The sequence below is a fragment of the Nothoprocta perdicaria genome, unplaced genomic scaffold (assembly GCF_003342845.1).
Source record: "Nothoprocta perdicaria isolate Ctin4 unplaced genomic scaffold, notPer1 scaffold_21, whole genome shotgun sequence".
Lineage (NCBI taxonomy): Eukaryota > Metazoa > Chordata > Aves > Tinamiformes > Tinamidae > Nothoprocta > Nothoprocta perdicaria.
In genome coordinates this window covers 2,021,117-2,046,562 of record NW_020455316.1, presented here as the reverse complement: position 1 = coordinate 2,046,562, position 25,446 = coordinate 2,021,117, and the positions used below count along the sequence as shown (strand labels likewise).

The following is a 25,446-nucleotide window of genomic DNA, read 5'->3' as shown; positions in this document are numbered from 1 at the left end:
TTTTGTCAAGTTAAAAGCCCACGAACCAGGAAAATAACTGCTCCAAAATCYCCAGTGTCAGGCTTTTTAACTACCACTTCTGCATGAAACAGGTCAACAGCTGACAGAGAATTCATCACCACGGGGTAGTTCTTTTCCTTCCACCTTCCTACTTGGTTTTTACCTGCTTGGAGTGATTGTCTATCATGCTGGAGGAGTCATCGATAGCCAGGCAGATCTGGTACTGCCGCTTGCTGGGCTTGGTCCTGCGCAGCCAGATCTTGTCCTTCCGGAACTGACTGGCGATGTAGGGAATCACCTTGCGCATGTTCAGCCTCTTCCCCGTTCGGTAGTCTCCTCTGAAGTTAAGAGGGGGAAAAAGATGAAGGAAAGGTACAGATAAAAACAAACAAACTACACAAAAACAAAGCAACATACCTATTCCTATTTAAAGACAGCAGTTTGAATTTCTTAGGAGCTCTTAATTTTATGTGCTTAAATCGGGAGACCTAACACACCCCTATGTAGGGTCTAGACCTTTTCAAAATCACTATTACTAAAAAGAATATAAAACATTTTGACATTTAACATTACCTTTGACTTAAAAGTGGTTCACAAGTTTCAATCTAACTAGTATTACACAAAAGTGAAAAATARAAGACTGGAAGTTTCCTCAGAAGGAATAAAGTATACATTTGTATCATATTTGCCTTTTATAAAATAATTTAGTATTTCAATACTACATTACTACTATGTAAATACTACATAATACTACTATGTAAATATGTCAACACTACGGAAAATGAACTCATTTTCAAACAGGAATAATTTCTGTAAAGCAAAAATAACACGGAGCTCCCATTGTGAAGCCATTAAGCTCTGMAAATGGGATCCTAGCAGGACGAGAGGCCTCAGAAAGACCCGACTTACTTCAGCTTGGCTGCCTGGGTGGGCTCCAGGATGAGCCGTAGCTGCTCACACAGCTGCTGCGCTAGCGGGGCCGTCAGCACCAAGTACCTCTGCCACAGCTCTGCTGCCTCCTTCTCCTGGAGCACCAGTTAGCAGGGAAAGAAAAAACATGGGAATGAACAAAACAACCTGGAAGCACAGCCTGGAAGAAGTAAACTTCAGTGTACAAAGGGGGAAGAAATGAGTAGTTACCAGGTGAAACTACAAGGAAGTTTTGTGAGCGCTCGACAGAAACATGAGTGCAGGCAGCAGACTTGGAGCATTCAGTTTGCTGCCACAGAGCTGCAACAAGCAGTGGCCATTTCTCTAGGAGCAGATGGAGCAACTTTATAATTGCTGCCGATTTGGGAAAATCTGGTAACGGCCACCAGCTCATAGTATTACAGCAAGGCAAGCCATAAACTCTGCAAGGTTCTCCATCAGGCATCAAACCCAACATTAATTAATTATGTTTTAGCAATATAATTCTYAATCCTGTCCATTCCCTATAGGAATGATTTCCAAACATGAGTCATGGCTAGGTYGGTCAGAGCCAATATCTAAGACCAGATTCTGGTTCTGATGTTATTTAGCTCAAACTCCATCAGTGCCCAATGCGATTTTGGGGCAGTGGTCTCTGACCCTGTTAACTGCAGGCAACACTTACTCACAGGGGAAGCAACTTGGCAGGGCCAAGGAAAGTATTTCTAGCTAAGCAAGGGCAAGTTTTGGACATCATTTGCAGGATGAGTGCAGAGCAACCAACACGCAGATTGCACAGAGTGTGTTGAAAGTAACATCTAAAACACTGCTCTGCTTTAGGGATAGCATCTTTTTTCTTGTCCCCAGAAATTGTTAATATAAATAAAGAAGAAAAAGGCCCTAATTCAAGTTTAGATTCCAGTCTGCTCAGTTTCCTCAATGTTTCAGCAGGAAAGTAAGACGAAAAAACAGGCACCRAAGATTTATTTATCGAGAGTTTCATGTTAAAATGAGGTCACTAACCTCATCCGGATTTCCAGGCTGCTGTGTTTGCCAGACTTCCAGCTGCCTTTCAAGCTCTTTTCTCAGCTCTTCAGGGTCCCTAACAACATGCTGAAAGTGCATTTATGAGTAAAGTAAGTGCATACATCTTGTGTTCCTAAACATTAGCAGATTATAAAGTACAAAAGACAGTGTTCTCATTCTCTCAGACAAAACCACACACACAAAAAACTACTTATGGATTTATTCTATATCTCTATTTTTGAATAATGTTCACATRCAGAAGGGTTAACACCTCTCTACAGATAACTGCATCTGTGACACAACAAGCTATGAATTTCTACGATATAGGCACTGAAAATAATCAAACACAGAACCAAAGGATAATCGATTCAAAATTACCTTGTGATGAATATATGATTTTAATGAATATCAAGCTACTTACTACTATCTACYGATTTAGTATCTTCCAAAATATAATCTGTTTCGATTTTTATGTTTATTATTAATCTATAAATTAACATATATATATTTCACAGTCTCACTGAAGCTCTTAGAGAACCAAATGCCACCTTCCTCTTTACCTGCCAGCAAACACTGCTTGGCCAGAGTTTCAGCACAAGGACACCCCAGGTACATGACACCTCTTCAGCTTACTGCACTTGCAGTGACAATCCTGCAACTTGCAAGACCACCCTCTAGTGCAACAGCAGCGTGTGGCCTGCACAGCTTGCAGGTTTACCGTGTTAGCCTAAATAATCCTGCAAACACAAGTTAAACGGTACCAACAACTTCCCATCCCTCAGGAGGCAGCCGCAGGGCTCCGAACACCCGCTGCAGGTGTAAGGAGGGGGCCCCACTGCTCTCTGTACATGCAGAGGGCTCCGTCCCGCTTGCTCTGAGATGAGAACTTGCCCTTTTCTCCTTCGTGAGGTTTTCCCCCTCCACGGCTGCTGCAAGGGCTCCCCTTCCCCATTAATCATCGCAAGCTGCTGGATCTGGTCGGTGCCTGCCCTGGTTTTCCGTATCAGCTCTGGGGAAGCGCCAGGTTATTCTCACTGCAGCATTAGAGCCCCCTCTCACTTAACAGACCTTTTTGCATTAGGAGGGAAGCAGCAGGCACCTGGCACGTACTCCTTCCCTCAAAGCAAGTTCTCAGGACACAGCGATGTAACTGGAAATTTGTGCATTTCTAACACAGACCCTTATTTCACACAAAGATGACTTATTTCATCAATTAGTAATCCACCATCAGCTCCCTACATGTTAAAAATGCTTATGACAAAACATGCTTTTTCACAGCTCTCTAACAGTTCAATCCAGGAAACTCTAAGTGTCCCTTGAAATACTAAGATTTTCTAAGCTACGACAACTGTGTTTGACAGGGTTCATCATTCCCTGCAGCGTCCTGTGGCACAGTAAGCGAGGAGAATTCCCTGTCCACAGTGTCCACTGGTATTGCTGTTGCACCACCCTGACTCCTTTCTCTCTCGGGCCACRCTCTTGCCCTTGGCTTTTCCCTCCACCCGGGCATTTGACCAGCAGAGCAAAACAGCTCTTGCATCTTTCAGCCCTTTCATTTGAGCAAAGCAGCTCTCAACAGTCAGCAGCACAAAAGGCATCAACAACGTCTTTCTGAGTCTTTACTGAGTTGTCTAATGAAAATAATTGTAAACATTCAGTTCAGTTTCATGGTCCCAGGCCACTTGAAACCGAGTGTCCCTGTGACTGTAACTGCGAGGAGATGCTCCCCTTACCTGGGGAGTGTCCAGCAGGAACTGATGGGCCGTGTGGATGGTGGAGTCCTTGCTTCTCTCTGGCTTCTCCTCTGTCACATTCGGCGGGTTTTCAGGAGCAGAGTCATKGACATCCTCAGACTCAAAAGCCTGGATTTCCAACTCCGTTTCACCTGATCCTAGAACCACAGAATTCTTCATTAACCTCATGGGGTCACACTGACACCTATATATGTATGGGTACACATATATACACAGGTATATGGGCATACATATATATATGGGTGTATATATATATATATATATCCACATGTGCATATATCTAAAAATGAGAACTCTCAACTCTTTTATACCAATTCATGTGCTTTGTAATGCAACCTAAAAATATTTCAGAAAAGAAAGAGCACATACACTCCAAAATAATAAACTGCAAGAATAAGCTTTAGAGCATCTTTAGGAACAGGTGAATATAAGAACCTACAATGCCTAACAACAGCTATGCTTTTTCCTCAGGCAAACTGTTTTTCTCTCTTCCAGCCTTAGTGCATAACGAACAAAGGTATTAGTGAATAAAGCTAACACTTAAAAATTCCATATGTAAAATACATTTTTAAAGCCACTTATTCATTCTAATTAAGAAATAAAGTATATGACAATTTGAGAACACTGAAAAAAACATATATTTTCTTATCTCTTGAATGAGAAGAATCTACTTCTGCTATGGAATGGCTTTCAGTAAATCAGAATTTATTTTAAAAACAAATGAGTAAACTAGACATTATTTTACAGCGTTTCTACTATTAGAAATCACRCAAAATGGTTAAGGTTGGAAGGGACCTCTAGAGGTCATCTAGTCCAACCCCACATTTTAAAAAAAACAAAACAAAACAAACTGCCTTCCTGTCTCCTCTCTGCAGGCATGTTACACTGTTTGATAAGAAAAATGATTCAAAATKCCAGCCTACAGTTTCACTAGCTCAGATTCCCTCAAATGAGACCCTGGTGTGGCAATTCTCGTAAGTCTATTTACACAAAGYTTATTTTATTTTGTTTGTGTGGCTGCATGGCTGACAAATCAGATCATCTGCCTTCTCATCCACCAGCCACCCACATCTATTGCACATTTCCTCTGAGGAGTTTCTTTTACGTCTCTTTACTTCTGTTCCCACTTAGGCAAGCACCAAGGCAGCAACCCTTCCATGCTGTTGCTGCACCTCATGGCATTCGGATCAGCTCCWCAACCTCCTGATGCTTTGTCAAAAGTTGCCTAGAGAAGTTAGGCTGTGCTGAGACTGGGCTGCACTGCCCTATGCCAATTGTTAGCATTATACTTAACAGGAGAAAGATATTTGCTTTTTATTTCTTCAGTGAAACAAAGAGACCATAAACTTGAGATAACGCAGCAAGTCACACTGCTTTCAATCAGCTTAGCAAAAATAATTAAGAATGGATACTTACATCTTAGAAAACGCATATAAACACATTACCTGTGAATATAAACACCTGCACACATTCGGATACACTTCTGAGTGTGCACTTGGAATTTTAAAATAAGCATACCATTTTTTTTCGTGGCTGTAGACTTCCTTGTTTCTGGCTTCAACTCTTCTGCATCTACTGCTTTAATGTCCTCATCACTCTCCATTTCTGTTTCCATTGGTACATTTTCAGGATCTCCCTCTTCCTTTTCTTCTTCAGGAGGCATAAAAGGTTTTTCCTGATCCTTGCTAGCTACATCTGTACAAAAAGGAGAAGACAATTAAGGAGAAAGACAAACAGTCATGTTACAGGTAACGTTGCATTCTGAGGTCACTGCARATCAACTTTAGTGAAGGTTATCTGAGCTATTGTGTCTATCATCAATTTTATCTTTTGCTGTTTATGCCATGTTAAGTCAGTGAGCTATTGCTCTGAAAACCTTGAGAGTACAAGATAGACAAATTTAATTAACATTCAATCCAGGAATGGATTTAATTAATTWAATTTAAATTAGATGAGTGGTTCTAAAGAGCCAATTTTCTTGAAAAAGAATGGGGAACCTTTCACATTAACATGAATATTTTGCATGTGTGATAGCAATKTTGTCTTCCAAGTAAATGAGATTAGGAGAGAAAAGATTTTAAAGAGGTTTAGCAGACTAAAATTCCATCTTTATGAGCAAATGAAGTATATTTGAAAATCATTTTATTAGTTTGAACCTGGTTATTGAACAGTGGCATTTACTGTACTGAAATGATGCTGCATCTTTAGCCACAGCAAGAATGTTAAACGGGGAGGGGTGCGGGAAAAACCACTGTGGCTAAGCAGGAGCTTTGGGACTTGTTTCTGCGGTGACAACTCCTTRCACCTGGCAACTGCCCCCTACCATAGGTCTGGGCATCGTAGGGCTCGGAGCCCTGCTTGATGTGCTCGAAGGCCTCAGCCTCCTCCACGTTCTGCCTCGGCTSGGGGCTATCCCGCGGGGCCTCGCTGCCGGCCTCGATGGTTCTCAGCCGCTTGTGGACTCGATCGCTGTGGTCTCCCACCGAGCGCTCGTTGTCTGCCCGCCCAGGCTTCCTCTTGAAACTCTGCAAAAGGAACAAAGCAACAGCCTCAACTTCCCAGGAGAGCCACAGCCAGACACGGATAAGAGCAAGAATTCAAACAGGATAGAGCCAAATCCTGCCCATTTGCTCTATACTATTAAGCCATTCAAATTTTGTACTAAGCTTAAGATATTGAAGGAGAACGACGAACCTGGGTATTTTTTCTGCTTTGCTTCTCAGAAGCCATCCGGGCCATGCGGGTGGACTCATGGCCTTCCGACTGATTCGCGCTAGCCGCTCCACTTCCGTATTCCTGAGACACAACAAGAACTGCAACTGTAATTGCATCTGTAACCAAATCTCAGAAATTGAACTGAAACGCTGTGTTGATTTACAATCTGAACGGAAGTGGCTCATTACTGCAGCATTATGTTCTTGTGGAAGGCAGACAAGAAATACTGCTGCTTTAGAGCTAGCCTAAACTCACCACACTGAGTTACTCACCATACTTCACTCCTGGGAAAGCATCCACATGATCTTCAATTTTACAAGTGAATTTGAGACTAAGTTTTTAAAAAACCCGTATCAGTTCTTAGTAACATTTGGAAAGCCTACTGCCAAGGTCTAGCATTTCTGCTTAGGACACTTCCTGGAGTTTACCTCCTTAGACTGATCTCTCTCGGAAGCCTCTCCAGCCAGCTCAACAGCACTGTCACTCTGCAGGTTTTCTTGCCCAGTCTGCCCTTGTGTTTCATGCTCCATTCGTTCTTCAGACTCGGGGATCGGCTCATCCTTCTCTGAAATATCTTCATCCTCCTCCTTCTGAAACATCATAAGGTTATGTTAAAAAAGGTTATAGAGTAACCTTTTTTAAAGTTTATACTATTTATACATACTTTTATGTAGTTTATACATACTTTTAAAAGTATAACAAAGTRGAAACAATATGGATGACAAAAATATACCAGTTGATAGTAAACAAATCTGTTATCTGACGGAGAATCTCATTAATATCCCACATATTTAGTCTCAAACCATTATAGACTACATCAAATTCTTAAGCCTCTCACACGGAAAAATAATACAGACTTATTTATTGTTTTCTACCTGAGGTTGAAGGCCTTGGTCATCAGTGGGAATCCCCTTCTCTTTCTCATCATCAGCAGATTCTTTCTTTTCCTCAGCAGGTGGTTGTGACTCCTCCTGCTCTTCATCTGCCTCAGCGTTTTCCATACTTCCATCCTGACTGTCACCATCCTTCTCCCCTCCATCTTCCTTTTCCTCTTTATCTTCAGAAGCGCCTTCTTCAGCCGGCTCCGCATCTTGATCTTCTCCACCTGTATCACCATGATCCTCACCACGATCCTCTCCATTCTCATCTTCTGTATTCTCTGTCTCATTTACACCTGGAGGTTTCTCATCTATTTCAAAAGCATTCTCTTCTTCTGAATGCAGAAATCGGAAGAGTAATTCAGTATAATATAGAGACAATGAATATTACAGGTACCTGGAACAAACCTGACCCCCTCCCCGCTCCAAACAAACAAAAAGCCTTACAGAGGAAAGAGATGATCTGGTTTTCTACAGCAGGTATTTTCTTTAAGAAAAAATAAGATTTCTTTAAGAGCCACAGCATAGCTAACAATGTAGCAGCATGTATTCCTGATAATTTCCTTTTACCTTATTTCTTGATATTAGGTTGATTTTAAGTACAAAAGCTTGTAAATATCATTGAAGAGTAATAAAAAATGAAAAATCGAGAACGAAATGATGAGCTTCTAGCATAAGTTAAGGTGCCTCATATGGATGCCATAGGAAAGTCTACTCTACAACATGTGTGAAGGGAAGAAAAGGGGTCGGAAGGGACCTCACCAACACCTCTTGCTATCTAATGCCAAAATACAGAAATTAAAACGGCAGACTTCTATTACACAAAATAAAAAGGTAGTGGTGGTGGTATTCTTATTTTAATAAGGGAGCTCTTTATCCAACCATTTCCTCCCTATATCCCCATGTGGCTTTCCACTGGAAACCCGCAGTGCGATTGGCAGCTGTACCTTCACCCTCTTTCTCCTCATCATCACTCTTCTCATCGCTCTCCAGGTTGAAGTCATCAGGAAGGTCCAAAGGTTCAACCTCAGGCTGCTTTTCTTGCTGGCCATGATAAGGATCTATTTCATTCTCATCATATTCACTCTGTAAGCAATGAAATGAGTAAAAAAAAATAGCACAGACAAATAAGTGGCAGGAAAACTGTAGGAAGAAGGAGAGAAATAAGATACTGATACTTCATTCTYTAGGACACGAAGGTACTGGATACATTATATTCAGATCAGTTAAAGAATTTCCTACAGTGCACATCCTCATGCATTGATTCATTTGGAAAAAGACTTAAATAAATCTGTATTTCTTCAAAACAGGACGTTTTATGTTTTAAAATACAGTCTTCACAACTTCAAGTCTTGACTGCCACCCAAAATCATGCACACCCAGTGTCTAGCCCATGGTGCTGGAAGATTTTTGGAAAAGCCCTTCTTAGGAATAGACAAGACCCCACTTTTAGGGGTATGCAGTGTTATGGGTATGAGCAGATACAACATGCATTTAATGYGTTCTTTGAAGTATTTTCACAGCTGTGCTCTTCCACACTAAGCAGATCCTTCAGCAAACTATAATCAGACTTTGGGACGAGTCCTGCTAGCCTGAGAGAGCCACTACAGACAACAGAACAAGAATTTCCTGGTGGGTTCATCAAAACATCAATTCAGTGCAAAGCCTGTTCTGACAGCCAGGACTAATTTAGACTAATGCAAACCAAAATTATTKGTGAATTATGTATTGGTGAAAGACATCTATAGATAAAGGTATCTACAATACATTAGGTATGATATGGTTAACTCTTGTCCCTGAAATTAACTTTTCTGAACATGCCTTGGTATTAAAGACTCTGAATTCTCAGGGAAACATCAGGTAAGCAACAAGATACGGTTTAAGTGAGATACATTATTCCAAATCTTTTTTACCTCATCAATTTGCTCATGGATTTCCTCTTTGTTTCCACTGTCCTCTGTACGTTTCTCTTTTTCTTCATCCTTGGGAAATTGTTTTTTATCATCCTTATTTCCTGCACCCAAATTATCATCTTTTGCAACAAGCTCCGAATCCTCCTATTCGCAAACAAATCCAAAAGAAACTCAAATACGTTACATTTTCAAAGCATTAGTAGCAGGGCTTAGCATCTTCTACAGGAAAAAAAAAAAAAAAACCTTAGGATATACAAAAATTACTCAAGACCAAGAGCCTGCTACTCAGAACAGTACCCTCTGAGAACAGTTTATAATTATCAGAGTCAATACAGAAAACTACACAAACTTACAACCCACTACTAGCCCAGACACTTCGCAGAGACACAGTTTGCATCTGAGGAAAGCAAATGGCTCAGAGGGGAAAAATCAGCATCCCGATTTCCATGGAAAACCCCAGCTCATATAAATTACAGCTGCTCTCCTGCCCCAACTGCTTACAGGGAAGTGGTGACTAGTTAATCTGGTCACTTGCCCTCCGTGTTTTCTCCTTTCCCTGCTCCTGCCTTTTCCCTTTGCTGATATTTACACCGYCCCAGCTCTGATGCGCATTAGACTTTTTCTCAAGCTGATGACCTAGATGATCTAGATGATCTAAATGATCTAGATGATGATCTAGAGTTGTTTCATTTTTAAACTAATGTGTTGAGCAAAACTGGCTCACAGAATGGCAAAGCAGGTGAACAGATACACAAAGAAGCACAGAGTTCCCTCTCAAAACCAGCAAACCAGCAAAACCACAGCCTACATCCAGACTCCTGATCTGAGTCATATCAAGTTGATGTTTATTTCCTCAGATACCGTTCTCCCACTCCTCTCTTCTTTACCTCATCCATTCCAGGTCCAGTTTCTTCTGTTTTACTACTGGCATCTTCATCATCATCCTCTTCATCTTCATCCCCCCACAGCCTCTCATTCAGTTTATCATCAGTTTCAGCATTATCAAGGTTTCCCATCTGCTTATCCAGCTCCTCCTCTTCATCTGATTTTTCATCATCATCTGTGTACAACACGAGAGCTCAGAACATGTTTCAGCAAGGAGAAATAGAGCTTTTTCTTTTGGTTAACTTCAGAAACAAACTAGCAACCCTGTTCCTTAACATTTTAAATTAAACTCATCACCCTATGGAGTCAATAGAAACAGGGAAGAAGATACACACATGCACCCCGAAAAATATGAGCCTAACTATATCATTTAAACTGTTCTGCTGGACATACTGATATACAAAATACACTCTCTCTCTCAAACTAACAGATATCAGGTGCCAAACTTGGAAGGCTTAACTCTCCATTCCTTATCCTTCTCCCTCCTTGATTGTTCTGGCATTACTAGGAGGAGAAAGACAAAGCTCCCTTCTGCTTATCTATTTACTAGTTTTTGGAATATCTCTCTTCTTGAGCAGATGAATTTAGGATTGGATTAATTTATTTTATTTCTTACGAGTCAGCCCTAGTGGAAAAGCCAAACCTTTTTTCTCTTGTTCTCCATCATGCATTTTCCCTTCAAAGTCCTCTGACATTTCAATTGCATTGTCTTCCCCTTCAATGTCTGGTTTGGAATCTGGGTCCTCTTTTTCCTTCTCTTTGCCCTTTTGATAGGTGTCTTCTACCTGAATTGTTGATAAAAATCRAAAGTCACTGAGCATCTTGCCTGGCTATGAAAGCTTAATGTACCACTCACGTATTTATAGCCTTGGACRCAAAGAAAAAAGTCAACCCAGAGAMGAGACTGAAAGCAGTTTCATGTTGCTTTTATCTGAATATATTCAATCTATCTTGTTATTCAGAACATGGATTTCAAATTTAAGTAAAGCTTTGTTTTCATGAAGCTGAGCTAAAGTATATACTATCACATCTGTTCAAGAGTAGCATCTGTCTTCTCAGTGAGAAGACCTTAAAAATGGTAAGAATGGGTAGCCCAACTACAACCTGTGGAAAGGTTATCTGAATGTTGTCTTCAGGCCATTTTAGAGACACAGCTCCTCATCTCCTGCAGGCAAACACCAGCATTGAAAACAGAGTAGAATGGATGTGCGAGTAACTGCAGCAAGTGTTTAGAGGCGAGCTCAGAGCCAGACCAACTGCCCTGGGCCTCCCATTAGCTTTCTCAATTTGGGGCAGCTCCACRGAAGTCACTGCAGGTACCTTTACACTGTCACTGCTACAGCTTCCTGGTCCTCGAGGTCTAGATGAATCCTCTGAACTCCCCTGTGCTGCTTCTGCACACGAACTCTCTGCCCAAATGTGTCTTTTCCAATCAAACTGCTAAACCAGCTAAAGCCTCATGTTTTACATTACTTTACACATGCCTCCTTAACATCAGACTTTTTTAAAAATAATATTCATCCTTTTAAATGACTAAACTGGTCTCCAAAAGTGACACAAAGCCAGCTTAATTTACTTTTGTCTGTGCAGCAACTAAAGGTGTGACTCAGGTTAAAAAAAAATAGTATCCAACAATACAGCTAAAAACGCTGCACTTACTGTTACAAACATCAGGATATAAACCACTAATGCCAGTAATCATTTTTTTTTCTAARTAACAAGCAGCTTTTCCTTGGCACATACTTTATTTAGTCTCAGTTTTATTTGAATCAAACCAAAACGTTCTTACCTGGTCTTCACTTTCTATTTTGTCACTCACATCCTTCTTGCCTTCCCCATCTCCAATACCACAATCCTCAGAATCATKAAACTGTGTTGCTCCTTCTCCTGCTTCATCCTCGAGTAATTCTTTTGGCAGACAAAATCCCTACAAAGGCAAACAAGCTTTCAAACTCAATGCCAGGAAAAAAATATGTATTTTTTTGATGATCAAGAACATTCTATAAGGTGCTATTACACCTAAAATCTTCTTCCTCCACTTTAAAACACTGGGCTTCTTTCTGTAACATCTCTCCCCAGAAAGACTGAAATTTGCACAAGCTTTAATGCTACCTAGAGGGGAGGTGGTTCTTTAGAACAATGAAAAAAGAAAAAAAAGTTTCAAAATAGTCATATCTTGCACTGGTGCCCACACCAGTTTTCCACAACACACTTTCAAGTTATGTGAGCTACCAATAATGCTACTGAAGGAGGTAACCAAGAAGTGACAAGGACATATTTACATGTCAACAGTTATTAACTAGAGCTCTCTGTAGTAGATCAAGTACATCTTTTAGCTTAGTTTTCTACTTAAGACTTCTGTATATGTATGCTTACTCTCTACCCACTGTTACTTTCTGCTAACTTACCTTCTGGGCAAGCTCAGTAAATACGCTCGTCAGAACAGAAAGCAATTTTCCAGCACCCCTGTGTGATGCCAGTGAAACTGTGAGGTAGAAGAGGGTAAGCTCTGAATACTTGCACAGCATGGGCTTTAGACGCACAAGGAGGTAGCAGCACTGGTTGAAGAGCTGCAGTTCAAACAAAAGAAAAGCTGTCAAACAGTCATGTACATACTGAGACAGGTCAGAGGGTGATAACAGACTGAAAACCGTTGCTCAAACCAAGAATAATGGCACCTTTAGTTATAATTTCCGAAGTTCCCAAAGCCCTCTTCTAGCTTTCCCATTTCACAAAAACAAAACCTTTCCCCTCTTTCTACAGGTATATCTGCTTTTCATTTAAGAATAGTATCTACATTTGGCAATAATTTTTATAACCTCTGTAGTTCAGATAGTAAAAGAAAAGCACTGCACGTTTAACTGCCCAGGTTCACAGCTAAAACATTTGAGACTTTAAAGTCAAAAACTTTTAGGAAGGGCAGTTTTACCTTCTGTTTATCTGAGGTGTAATCTTCCCTGTAAGATTTCAGGTTCTCCAAGAGCTCTGAAACAGCTGAAATTATTTTCTGCACATGCAAAGCATCCAAATCAGCAGAGAGATCTTCATCCAAAAGCTTAGTTAAGTGTCCTTCTTTAAGCCTTTCAAATGAGGCTGCATCATCACCTATTACAACACAGAAAAACAAATGAAATCAAATTAGATGTTCTAAAAAGAACTTAAGCAAGAAAAACTATAAATTTCCATCCTATCTGTTTACATGGACAGCTCCTATCAAAATGGCAATCTTCTTGAGTACTATCATTCCAGCTGCATGATACAAGGTGTTTTTAGGGGTGCACAGCTTAAACTCTCATTTCCCCTTGACTAAATGCATAGACTTACYATTTTCCTCTGCAGATTTTTCTTCCTCTTTTCCAGCCTCCTGTTTTCTCTCTACCAAGCACTGGATGGCATACAGAACAGCATGGATAACGGTTTCAGCTTGTGCTGAGAAGTGCTCCRCAAACTCTTCATCTGACTCTTGATTCCCTTTTGAACCACAACACAAGCAGTTTTACTCAGAAACACATTAAATTACAGGTCACTTTCTTTTCCCCAAGCAATAAACATTACTTTACATGCTGAAGAAACTAGTCTCTTGTATGTGTTCAACTACATGGCTTGCAAAGACACATGACATACGAAGAAACTCAAAAAGTTTCATTRAACATGAAGGATCCTCACTCACAGTTTTCAAATTTGCTCCTGAAATAACCATACTATGATTAGTTATTATATCAGGAATAGAATGGGTCATGACACAGAGTCTGGGAAGATTTTGAACAGTATCATTTAGCCTGAATTTAAACAGCAGTGATAAGGGAATCTTAGCTCAAATGTTAGCTAAGTATACTCATTTCTCAGTAGCTCTGTGCTCTGGTCCTCAACAGAAAGGAACTTGTCAAAATGTCCRTAGTAATACTTACCAATCAAAAATACATATCAATACTCAACTTTTATATTTTCTCCAGTATTAGTACTCAGTGAGARGAAATATCCACAATACTGTGCAATCTTTGCTACAGAGTTCGACTGAAGTGCTCTTGCTAATTGTGACACCCCACTCCAGTCTAAGATCTGTCATGAACAGTGACTAAAGGAGAAAAATACTATGGCACAATTTAACCATGGACGAAACTCGGCAACTTTGAATTTCATCTTGAGTGGTTTTGGACATCAGATGCAACACACAGCACATCTTCTGTACTGACCAAGATAGTGAATTCTTTGTTCTTATTTAAAATGCAAAATTGGAGAAGAAATGTCCTTACCATCACTATTTGACATAGAATTAAGAAGCTGTGTTCTCCAGGCTTCGAAGTCTGTAGATGTTTTATTAACCTCCTCTTGGATATACCTCAGGCTCTTGATTAGTGCCATCTGATTTGCAACTTGCCTGCCTTCTCCATTTGGAAGAAATAGAGACTCTATGTCCTGYAACTGAGTTGAGACTTCGAGCAAACATTTCAAAGCTGACGTACAGACCTCAAAATCTTTCCTGTAACAAGAAATATSATAATGTCAAGAGAAGAAAGTACACTTCAACTTAATATCTTCATCTGAAACTTACCAAATAAAAACTTGACATTAAGCACAAGTGTAATTTTCAGTCAGTGTGAATGCTATAGTAAAAAAGTGTGTATTTTTTGGTCTTTACAAGCTATTGACCTTAAAAACAAGAGGATTTTTACATTTGAAATTCTCATCCTKATACAATAAATAAGGAGCTACAAGGATGAAATTCTAGGAGAATAAAGCAAATACTGAGAAGCTCAGATGGACCAATTTCTGTCCAACTTGTCAGGGGATTAGGGAAATGCATTCACTTGAAAAGCCAGACTGCATTTTGAAAGGAAAAGAGCATTTGAACAGCCTCTTTGAAGATAYATGAAGGCAAACATTTTCAAGATGACTTTACGCATCTTAAATGAACATATAGTTTAAAAAGTTGTTTTACACAGACACAACTTACCAGGAATAAAATAAGGTTTCAAATGACTGTTGTCTTATTTTGTCCACATCTGCTTTTATTGCCCTCACATTTGCCAGCATCGCAGTCAGTTGTGTAGCTAGCTGCAGCCATAACTGATCCCGATGTTGCATCTTGCACCCAGGAGGCAGTTGCTCTGCTGTTACTGGAGATGGGTATTTTAACTCTGCGGGAATTCGGTCAGGTATCCCCATAAAAACACTTCCCAAGGTCTGCTCAGGGCCTGTACTCTGAACAAGGTCTGTTTTGCCATCAGTCCTTTCAGTATCACTGCATTTCATTGACTGTTCTTTTGGGCAGCATTGTATGAACCAAGAGAGCTCCTCAAGCACCATCACACACTGCATGGAAAGTTGCTGCAGTCTGTCAGTCCACTGCTGGAAATTGTCCTGAGGAGGAAGCGCGACGCTGTAGTCTCGGTCAGCCGTCAACCTGGAATCGATCTCTTGTATGCAGCTCAGGAGGTTCCTGGTCAGCAACAAAGGAGGGAGAGTTACATAAATCCAACTGAGATTTACATTAKACGTCTCCTTTAGAAGTGCAAACTTCTAATGAGCAATCTGATGAGCAATAAAAGTCAAAGCAGTGCAACTAAGTGCCTTAATAACTTTCAATATTCCTGCAAGCGTAAGGATTTTCTTTAAACATTCCCTGTTCTAAAATAAACTTTACATTTACAAAATCTCCAATTGGGATCAAATAGTGTATGAAGGGAACGATCGCTGGCAAATTCATTAAGCTTTATGGTTCACTTCAGCAAGCAGCACAAKGATTCAGCAAAACCACGGAGCTTAAACAGGTGAGCAACAGATGAAGCATCACATCAACTAAAAAGATTTTATTGCAGACTTTTCCTTCTCAATTCAAGTATAACGTATCTCTACATTTGGGAAAAACAAAACAAAAATACACATCCCTCAGACTCTCTCAAAATTTTTCTTTGTAATATGCTGTTTTGTAATTTCCTGTAACGAATTACAGTAATTACTTCATGGTCTTCACACAGGCCATTTTTCCCCCCATTACTTTGATTCCAGAATGCTGACTGCAATGATAGATGACACCTAAAAACTTTTTTTTTTTTCTTGTTTCTATTGAAGGAATGAGATGTGATTCTTTCTACTTGATCATTTTACACTTTTCTTAAGCAGAACTGCCTATTGTAAAACCCCTTTCCAACATCCAGAAGAGTGTAACACTGAAACACAACCRTACCTCAGGATGACCCACTGCTCTGTCAGGGCAGTGAGCGCTCGTCTCTGCCTGGCGAGCACCTTCAGGAGGTGCGCAGTGAAGCCCTTGCACCGCTCAACRCTGCCTAGTCCAATGTCCTGAAGAAAACAAACATGGAGCAAAGGAAGGGCACAGTTAAATGAAATAAGCCAAGTGACATCAGTGTTCTTTACACCTCCATTTTATTTCACCGAGCAGGCTGGAAGGTCATGGTTTAACTGAGCAAGTCTTAACTGAGCAAGTCTTAAAAGCGCAGACAAAAAGTATAGTTGTAATTTCCACTGCCTTCCTTTCTCTGCATCCTCTTTCAAATAAACTGCACACAAATTTGATTTTCAAGTAGCTTCTGTCACAATCATACTAAATTGCAGCTCAACACAGCAATATTTCTTGAAACTATACTCACAGAAAGTAAAAATCTTAGAAAATTATAATTAAAAACCAAAAAAAACCCCACATTTGCTTAAGTTTTTAAACATGTAACTGCTGCTAAAAATCCCTTCCATAATTCTTTTTCCTAGATGTATCAACAATTAATTTCATGTCTTTGTTGAAAAAATTCTGAACAAAAACTTTGAACACACATTCACAGCAGTTAACAAAATGGACCATTTCTGCATCCAATCATTTATGCTGTGGTCAGCTGTGACATCTTTCAGAACTGGAAAAGATCCTTGTTTTCCTATAGTGTCACAGAAGGGTTGAGGCTGGAAGGGACCCCTAGAGATCATCCAGTCCAACCCCCTGCTCCAGCAGGGACACCCAGAGCACGGGGCACAGGGCGGCATCCATGCGGGTGAATACTCCAACTCAAAGTGATAAAGATAATGCCCGTAGGATGCCTGGCTTTAGCCTGACGTTTACCTTGGCAGGTGCTAGCAGTGCTGCCTGAAGCCTGGAGTGGCGTGCAAGCGACCGATAGAAGTACTTCTGGCATCCCTCCCAGGCAGAGCCGATCTCTGTCAGCAACCTGGAAAAGGTTCATATTAGAAAGGGACATGGCTTCAGTATCCCAAAACACTGGGAACACCAGGCTAGCTCTCCAACCTCTGAAAAAACTGCGATTTATTTTTATTTGCAAATTTAATTTTAAGTGCAAATACAAATAGCCTTGTAACTCTTCATTTTTGCTAGAGTACTACACATCTAGACATAAGAAAACACTTCTTTTTTCTCTCTCTAAACAAACCCTGTGGAAACTTAGAGTAGTAGCAATACCACATATGTCACCATGTGGCACTTAAGTAGTAAAATTTCATGCAGCTAAATCMAGTCTGACAGGGAAGCCTTTCTTTTGTACTTGATGAAGAGACAAGCTAAGTTCCTACATCTGGAGAGGTCAGTAATCAGCAAGTCTTCATGATATAAGATCAACTACTGCCTGAAAAACACTACAGAAACTTTTGAAAAAACACCATTTCAATATAGARAGTATTCCATAAATACCTACTGGGGAGTCCACTACGCTGTTCTCCTGAAATATTCCATTAACCGATGATAAAGACAGAATGTAGACAGTTAACAACCTCCTTATAGATGGGCTGTAGTTTAGAGGAATTTAGGGTTTTTTTTTTTATAACAAAGCTCAGAGTTGGGAGTTCTTAGAGTTGCCAAAAGCGTAATTAAAAGAAAACAAAAACATCAAAAAAATCCCTAATCTTTATAATAGTCAATCTTTATAACAGATATTAATCAGCTATGTGTGYGAGTATGTAGTAGACTTCCAAAGTGAGAAGTAATCTCAAAACAAAATAAATCCACAAAACCCATGAACACAAAGCCCTCCCTGAAACCATCCAAACTCGAGTAAAAGAGCAAACAAAATAAAACCAAATCCYACCACCTTACAGACATCTTTAAAACCCTATACTAAATGATTTAAAGTCCAGAAGTGCTCTAAATCCACATGTAATTAATCCTGTAAATTACAGCTGCACTTTATACAAAATAAACGTTAGAAATGCTGTGCACATACGTGGCATCCACTTCACGGGTGCAGTTCACTACAGACAAGGCATTATGCAAGTCCAGTGGGAGCAGGCAGAGTATTTCCCGATAATCTTTTGAACGGGACCAAGACAGACCTTTCCGGTATGACAAACCTGGAATGACATTTGAACGACATCTCTTCATGCCCTTATTCTTTTGTATTAAAAAAAAAAAAGACATAAGTCATAAGTCAATAAGGTATAAAGGTATGAAAGCTGCCGGTCTTTTTCATCTTGACAATCACATTTCGTATTTTCCTAATGGGAGAATAACACACAACTAACACATAACAGCAGGTTAACAAAGGCAGAGCCCAATAAGGAATTCAAGACCAGTGTCCAATTATATCACTGCAACATATCCTTCCTCCAGCATTAACTTCACAGGGTAGCAATCCYTGTCAGACACCATTTCTCAACAGTGGGTGTAGAAAAGCAACCATGCCCACACACAGGAAAAGTGCAGTGCTGCAAACATCCCTCTTACGCCTCCCCATGTTTGCAGTCTAAATTAAAACCTCAGTTTTCCAGTAACTACTTACTTAGCACACATATTAATTGATTTAGTAATACAAACTATATACAATAGTCAATATGACAACTTAAAACTCTCCCACAAAGCATTCAGAATTATTTTAATTATTTCTCAAATGCCATGACACAACCCCTTTGATTATACTAAGAGCAAACYTTCTTATTGGAATCCTTAAGTTTTCAACCTTCTGCTCCATGGGAGAGAGAGAAAAAAAAATACAATTTAAACAGTATTTTTCTTTCTTTTTTTGAGCTTTTCACAGCTTGAGGCCAGAAGCTATAGCTTCAAAGAGAAGAGTCAAAATGACAGATTAAATAAATAACCTTGCCAATTKTTATTTATTTTTAGCTTCTGCTTCTGGCTACAGTTTGGCAGAGCTGTCGGGCAGCTCACAGGCACTGAGACTGCATTTCTTTACTTGGCTTCTGAACTTTTCAGTAACTGAACAGCTGATGAGTAACTTAACACAACTAGAAAAGAAATGGAAACTAATAGCTTGGGTGGAGCATGGGTTGAAAACAACCAGCTTCCCTTCATTACCAAGAGCTGCACAGTGCCTTCTGAATAGCGATATTATAGACTGCTGCTTCAAAAAAATCAATTGTTTTACATATAGTGTAGTGGAGAGGAAGAGAAAGYATAAAGGGGACACAGGTCAGTCTCCCAGTCCACGGGGAAAAGGAAACAGATTCAAGTAGTACTAGGTATTGATGAATTAGTGRCTTCAAGAACATATTAAATATTGTGGTAGATTTACCTGTATTAACAGAAATGTAAAACGCTTAAGATCTTTGTATTTTTGAACTAAGTACAAACCTGTTTTAGCCAGGCTTTTAAAGAGTTCTGACAAAGCCCGTTGCTTCTGCATCTGGATATGCTTGGCCTCCGACTTCTGCTTCTCCTTATCTGCTGCCTGATTAAATGTTAAGCTCTGCAGTTCAACTACAGAATCAATGATATCACCTGTACAGAAGGAAAAAAAGAAAAAAAAAAAAAGGAAGTAATGTGAAACTTCAGCACACACAAACCAGTCATGGAAAGGTGGTCTGTGAAGGGATCTATATAGCTATATAGAAACTTCTTCCTTCTCTGTTCCATTTTTTTTTCATATTACAGAGGTCGTTTACGGTATAAAAATCTCAAGAATACTCAACCTGTGAATTCGTCCAGACTTTCCAGTAAACTTAAAAAGGAATTATTTTCCATAAGTGTTGTACACATTTTCTGCATTTTTTTGGTAAGTTTAGGCAGACGATACTGAAGAGATTCTGCATGCAACATAATCCCATCCTGACASTCTTCTGGGAGTCCCCTCTGAGAAAAAGAAGAAACAGTCTTGATTATATACACATACACACATAATGGGCAGACAGGGCAGCCTCAATCAAGACAACAGTAATTTGCAGCAAAAACAAGAGCAAAATTCTGCATTCACCTAAAACCCCCAAACCTGCTCAATGCACTCCTCAGCACAATCAGTACCAACTCTTGAGGAAAATCAGTGTATGCTCGTCAGATCTACATTCATTCTGAAAGCAGCCAGATAGATGGAAGATGCTCTGATCACACTCTTCATGGTTTGTCATGACCTCCTTCATAGAGGTTATCGCTGGTTCCTTCACGTTAGTTCCTTGGGCCTTACTTGTGCAAAGATGGTTACACTACCTTAAAACACTAACGCCCTCACAGTGCAAGATAAGAACACCTTATTAGACATAAATTTAATTGCCCTGCTCATGAACACTGAAAGAGGTATGTGAATAGAAATGATTAAGTGACAGCAATGATGCTGTGACACGTATGTCTGAAAGTGTTCAGCAGGGACTGTTCAACTCAAGGTCTCATATTTTTTCTTGTAGTTTCATAACGTCTTTGTTCATTAAACAAAGGATCCATTAAACCATCTTAATTATCAGTTACAGGTTTCTGGCTGGGAGGAGAGATAACTGCTTGGTTTCYACCTCTTTACTCTGCCCTCACGACTGTCACAGGCCAAGATCAAAACTAACCACCCTCCTGGTAGGGTAAAAATGAGCAAAACCCTGGAAACTTCCAGATAGGAGTAACTGAACATCCCACCTCCATCAAAATTCTGAGGAGTTCCAACTGGCTTCTCACATCTCATTAACAAAGCCTGATGGGTGTGAAATTAAACTAAYTCAGGAGGAAAATTAACTACCTTCCTCTCTGATTTGGACACCTTTATTACACACACAACAAACTGGGTGTCTGTAACTGCAGGAGGGGTTATCACATACCAGCTGAGAGAGCACCTACTCAAACATGTGCTTTCAGGCCCTAACCAGGATATGACAAAAGAGTGTATTCTCCATACAGCATTCCAGCTGAAAGAATTCTATATTTAATCATATATATATACATATGTATACACATATACATATACACAAATATTACACATATATGATCGTTTGCTGAGCCCCTGTTTGAAAGAATCTGCAGCTGAAGTCACAGATGCTTCAGATGATCATTTTGGGTGAAAATTTGCCCTTAATGCCACAGAACATTAGTTCTTGTCATTATTTCTGCTCTAGCTGGAGAGCTAGCGAGTTGTTGCAGATGATACTCTAGTTAACTTGACAAAAATATATAATGGTTATCATTACTGTATTATAGCCTATATTTGTCATTCTGTATTGCACATCTGCCTGCTTGTGGTATTCCACAGAGAACTGAACACACAAGAAAAGACCCAAAAGTTGACAAGCAGATAAAACTATGTTTTTTTTCCAGAATAAATCAGTGAAAAGCAACATATACATGGGGATACATAAAACATTTTTCCTACATATCAGTAACTAACTCACCTTATCAGCATCTGTTTTAGCACACAAAGTTTTTCTTATGGTGATGTTCAGCCTCTGAACTCTGGTCTCCGTGTTCTCAGTTTCCTCCTGCCTTTGCAAGCAGTCCAGCTGCCCCTCCTTACCACTTTCCACCAAGGCAGGCTGACATGGCTCATTGAGAACAACCTGGAACTTCTTCATGAATTTAAAAAGGGTCCTAGTTACCAAAGAAAAGCAGARCAGTTATAAAGCACTCTAATATCTGAAGTCTCCCTGATGCTCGAAGTATGTACAGTTTCACTATATGATGGGTTTAAGAAATATTCTAGTATTTTCAATTTAACCTCATACAGAGAACATCTACCAAGAAAATAGAAATTTAGTTACACAGACAAATATGGCATTTGATTAGTCCCCAAATGGCATTTTACTCCCAAGCTTTTAGTTACCTGTGTGTTTTTTCAACAGATTGTTTTACGGCCCAGAAGCTGACATCATTCCACTTGGAAATTTTCACAAATTCCTATTAATGAAAGAAATAATCAATGGGATCACTTACACAAATCCAGTAAGAGATTTGCATATGAAATATTAGCTTTAAAGTTAATGACCTATAAGAATCTGTCTTAAAATGCAAGACCTTCTATTTAGTTAGAGAGGAAATTATTGCATAAGCCACCATCTTCTATTAATAATGTGTTTGCATGTGTTAAAATGTTTGTGCTAAGGCCTCTACACAACCAACTGTGGTGAATACAAATGGGCTTCAAATGGGCTGGGTTTATATCCAGCCTTGTAAATCATTTCCTTGCCAAGGAAAAAGTGAAGTAGCACAAGGATTTCAAGATATCTACAAATTCAAGCACCAACTGCTCCACTGTTCATCGAATCACTCCAACAAGCTGTCCGAGTTAAGGCTTCTTTTACCTTAAGTTCCTTTTCTATAGGTTGCCGCAGTTCAGCGATTCTGGTCTCCACACACTCTGAAAACTGCTTATAATAATTATGTAGATTCCACAGGATGCTGCACAGGACATCTAGAAGGGACAGATAGTAACAAGCTTCTTTCAAAAAAGGACATTCCTCAGTACCAACAACAGAAACACAATCGGTTTCCTTGTAAACACAAAGACAACTTGAATCAAGGCATGGGGCAAACAGGCCAACAGCATTCTTGAAATGAAAGCAACAGTAGAAGCTTGGATTGCTCTTAGCAATCTTGGCAATCAAGCTCTCAATGTGCATGTAAAGTCTGGAATGTCTTGTAAAGAAGACTTAACACACATGTAATGGTACCAACTTACCYTTTCCTGCCACCTGAGGCATCAGCAGGACATGGCAGTGGAAAACCAGCAGTGCCTGAAGCCGTGTGTGAAACTCTCCCAGTGTAGATCCTTCGATGAAAGCCTGCAGGGTGCTGATCAGCATTTGGAGACTCATCTGCTCCGTTTCTGATTGTTGCCCAAAAAGATTAAGAGGAAGGAGGGGAGGAAGAAAAAAATCCACATAGAAAATGTTGATTATTATAATCTTTGTACACTTCTAGCTCAATATCAGGTCTCTGCTGCTAGGTAAGATTTAARAGAAACTGAGAAGCTTACTACACAAGGAAGAAACTGGGAGAGGAGAAAAAAAGAAAAAAGAAAAAAAAGAGAGAGAGAAAACGGAGGGGTGGATTCTAATCTTAAAATAAGAAGTAGCCAGAGGAAAAAAACRTATGAGGCTAGCAGTCTGACAGTGCATCGAGCAGTCAAGATTATTTGCTATTTTCTATGAATGAATGCCTTTCCTAGCAATGATGAGCACAAATTTGTTACTGCCAGTTCTTTAATTCCCCATAAACATCAAGGCAGAATCTAGTAGAGAAGACTGAATGTTTCTTTCATCTTTACGATCATACAACATTTGGAGGACCACATACTGAGAACAATCTTCCCCCTGAACTTGAACAGCTAGCKATTTGCTAGGCAAGCTATATCCCAAAAGCAAACACAGTGTAAGGTTTGTTTAAGCTTTGTTCAGAATGCTGAAAACACTTCAGMTAGGATGTAAACTCTGCTGCATGTAATAAGATTAAGCTGCACACAGAGGCTTCCTCCCTCTCACATCTCATTCTAAAGTACATATCTATGTGCCAGATTCACTGTGACCTGTTCTTCCTTTCTTGTGTCTCCTACAGGTATCTCCCTTTCTTTTCATTGCAGGTAATGTTAGCCCTATGAGASAAGTATGGTTTCAGAAATAAATACCAACTGAAGCACACACTGACTAGAATATCTTGCACTATCATGGAAGAGCTACATCCTTTAACTCCACTGTTTTTATGCCCTTACTTCGGCATCCTTAGCAATCGCTCATCCTGTACCACATTTTTATAGGAGGACAATATTTACCTTCCTCATTTCCTTCTGTTTGTTCTTGTACATACTTCTCAATCATCTGGTAGATTGAGAACCAGTGCTTTGTGGATTTCTCTACATGCTGCTTGGTAATATTGTCCAGACTGGCTGACCAGCAACTGGAAGCAAGAAGAGCACAAAMAAACACAGCAACAGAAATCAAAATRTTGGCAGTTTGGACTCAAACAACTGCAACTTTATCCTCAGCTTTTACTAAATTGAAGGAAAATTGGGCAGGATGAAACCATGTATATATATGCTTAAGATACACAACTATCTAAAATCGCTGCCTTCCCACTACTGTGTATATAGGAAAGAATACACAAACTAGGGACTATCAAACAAAACCAGAGRGGCTTAAAGCAAGCAAAGAAAGTCATTTTTCACAAAATGTGAGGTTCTCCTTCCACAAAACTTGAAGGAGACCTGTGGAATTCCTGTTCAAGGCATACTATGGATATGTAAATTTTACACGGTCTTATACCAGGAGACTGGGCAACCGTTCTTAAGGGAAATGTATCAGGGGTTATAAAGTATACRAACTGGCCCATGAACCCCAAGATGAAAACAGGAGAAGGGTGGGAAAACATGAGGATGAAGTAATGGAAACATTTGTCTTTCTCTACACCTAAGGCATCCACATATGCTCAGTAGGGAAAACAACACTACATGGACATGCATTTTCTGAGCTAACACAGGTATCCCCTTTAGTCTGCCCCACACCCAGATATCCACACAAAGGAAGATGTTCCACAGTTAAGGTAATATAGGCCAATAAGGCTCCGGAATGCATCTCTGTAATGAAAACAGGAGCCTACTGCTATTGCTTAGACATGGTAGGGGAGGGCAGTTCTTACTTCAGCTCCAGTTTACGCCACTGGATAATCAGCTGTGTAACCAAATCAAGATGTTTCCTCAAGGACAGAGCTCGACTTGCGTTTTCCTCCCAGTCCTGGAGAGAGGGRAAAAAAAAAAAAMCAAACCAAAACTTAACAAGCCATCTCACATCTTTGAAAGAAAATTAACCCTTCCCTGGCAAGACTCATTTAGATCTCTGTAGCATTTTCCTGTTACTTATATTTACATGCAAGTTCACCTATTTTGTGAAAGCTTTCAGTTGTTTTTATGATGATATCAATACAAATAAGGAAGCATAGAAGAGGAACTAAAACAGTTTCCTTTAGCACTGTTCATACCTGTGCCTTGGCAAGAAGGATTTCTAAGCCGTTCAGGAACTTTGAGAGAGGACTAGACAGTGGAAAACTCCGGATTCTGTCCATCACAACCAGCACCTACAGAATAAAAAATTAAGATGTAAGTTAAGTGTATTTAGATTAGTAAAATTTACCTCTGCAAGAGAAGGCCAGTGCTCTGGACCAAAGTGCACAAACAAATAATGCTGAGTTCCAGCTGATTCCGAGTTTATACATTAGTC

General features: G+C 39.8%; 1 protein-coding gene across 1 annotated transcript in view; it reads right to left on the bottom strand.

The window, feature by feature from the left end:
- The window catches only part of MDN1 (midasin AAA ATPase 1), an 86,094-nt gene that overhangs the window by 5,109 nt on the left and 55,539 nt on the right, over positions 1 to 25,446 (bottom strand). The window contains exons 67-97 of the mRNA XM_026038400.1: positions 25,208 to 25,303; positions 24,869 to 24,963; positions 24,006 to 24,130; positions 22,917 to 23,063; positions 22,540 to 22,649; positions 22,062 to 22,135; positions 21,634 to 21,829; positions 19,963 to 20,122; positions 19,625 to 19,771; positions 18,261 to 18,387; positions 17,150 to 17,255; positions 16,268 to 16,383; positions 15,035 to 15,520; positions 14,334 to 14,560; positions 13,405 to 13,551; positions 13,010 to 13,185; positions 12,489 to 12,650; positions 11,870 to 12,007; positions 10,724 to 10,865; positions 10,083 to 10,255; positions 9,196 to 9,339; positions 8,230 to 8,368; positions 7,280 to 7,614; positions 6,833 to 6,994; positions 6,384 to 6,485; positions 6,013 to 6,214; positions 5,208 to 5,384; positions 3,669 to 3,826; positions 1,933 to 2,022; positions 910 to 1,025; positions 164 to 338 (exon numbers count right to left, since the gene is read on the bottom strand). Of these exons, the coding sequence (XP_025894185.1) occupies positions 164 to 338; positions 910 to 1,025; positions 1,933 to 2,022; positions 3,669 to 3,826; positions 5,208 to 5,384; positions 6,013 to 6,214; positions 6,384 to 6,485; positions 6,833 to 6,994; positions 7,280 to 7,614; positions 8,230 to 8,368; positions 9,196 to 9,339; positions 10,083 to 10,255; positions 10,724 to 10,865; positions 11,870 to 12,007; positions 12,489 to 12,650; positions 13,010 to 13,185; positions 13,405 to 13,551; positions 14,334 to 14,560; positions 15,035 to 15,520; positions 16,268 to 16,383; positions 17,150 to 17,255; positions 18,261 to 18,387; positions 19,625 to 19,771; positions 19,963 to 20,122; positions 21,634 to 21,829; positions 22,062 to 22,135; positions 22,540 to 22,649; positions 22,917 to 23,063; positions 24,006 to 24,130; positions 24,869 to 24,963; positions 25,208 to 25,303 (4,950 nt within the window). The remainder of the gene's footprint in view (positions 1 to 163; positions 339 to 909; positions 1,026 to 1,932; positions 2,023 to 3,668; positions 3,827 to 5,207; positions 5,385 to 6,012; positions 6,215 to 6,383; positions 6,486 to 6,832; positions 6,995 to 7,279; positions 7,615 to 8,229; positions 8,369 to 9,195; positions 9,340 to 10,082; positions 10,256 to 10,723; positions 10,866 to 11,869; positions 12,008 to 12,488; positions 12,651 to 13,009; positions 13,186 to 13,404; positions 13,552 to 14,333; positions 14,561 to 15,034; positions 15,521 to 16,267; positions 16,384 to 17,149; positions 17,256 to 18,260; positions 18,388 to 19,624; positions 19,772 to 19,962; positions 20,123 to 21,633; positions 21,830 to 22,061; positions 22,136 to 22,539; positions 22,650 to 22,916; positions 23,064 to 24,005; positions 24,131 to 24,868; positions 24,964 to 25,207; positions 25,304 to 25,446) is intronic.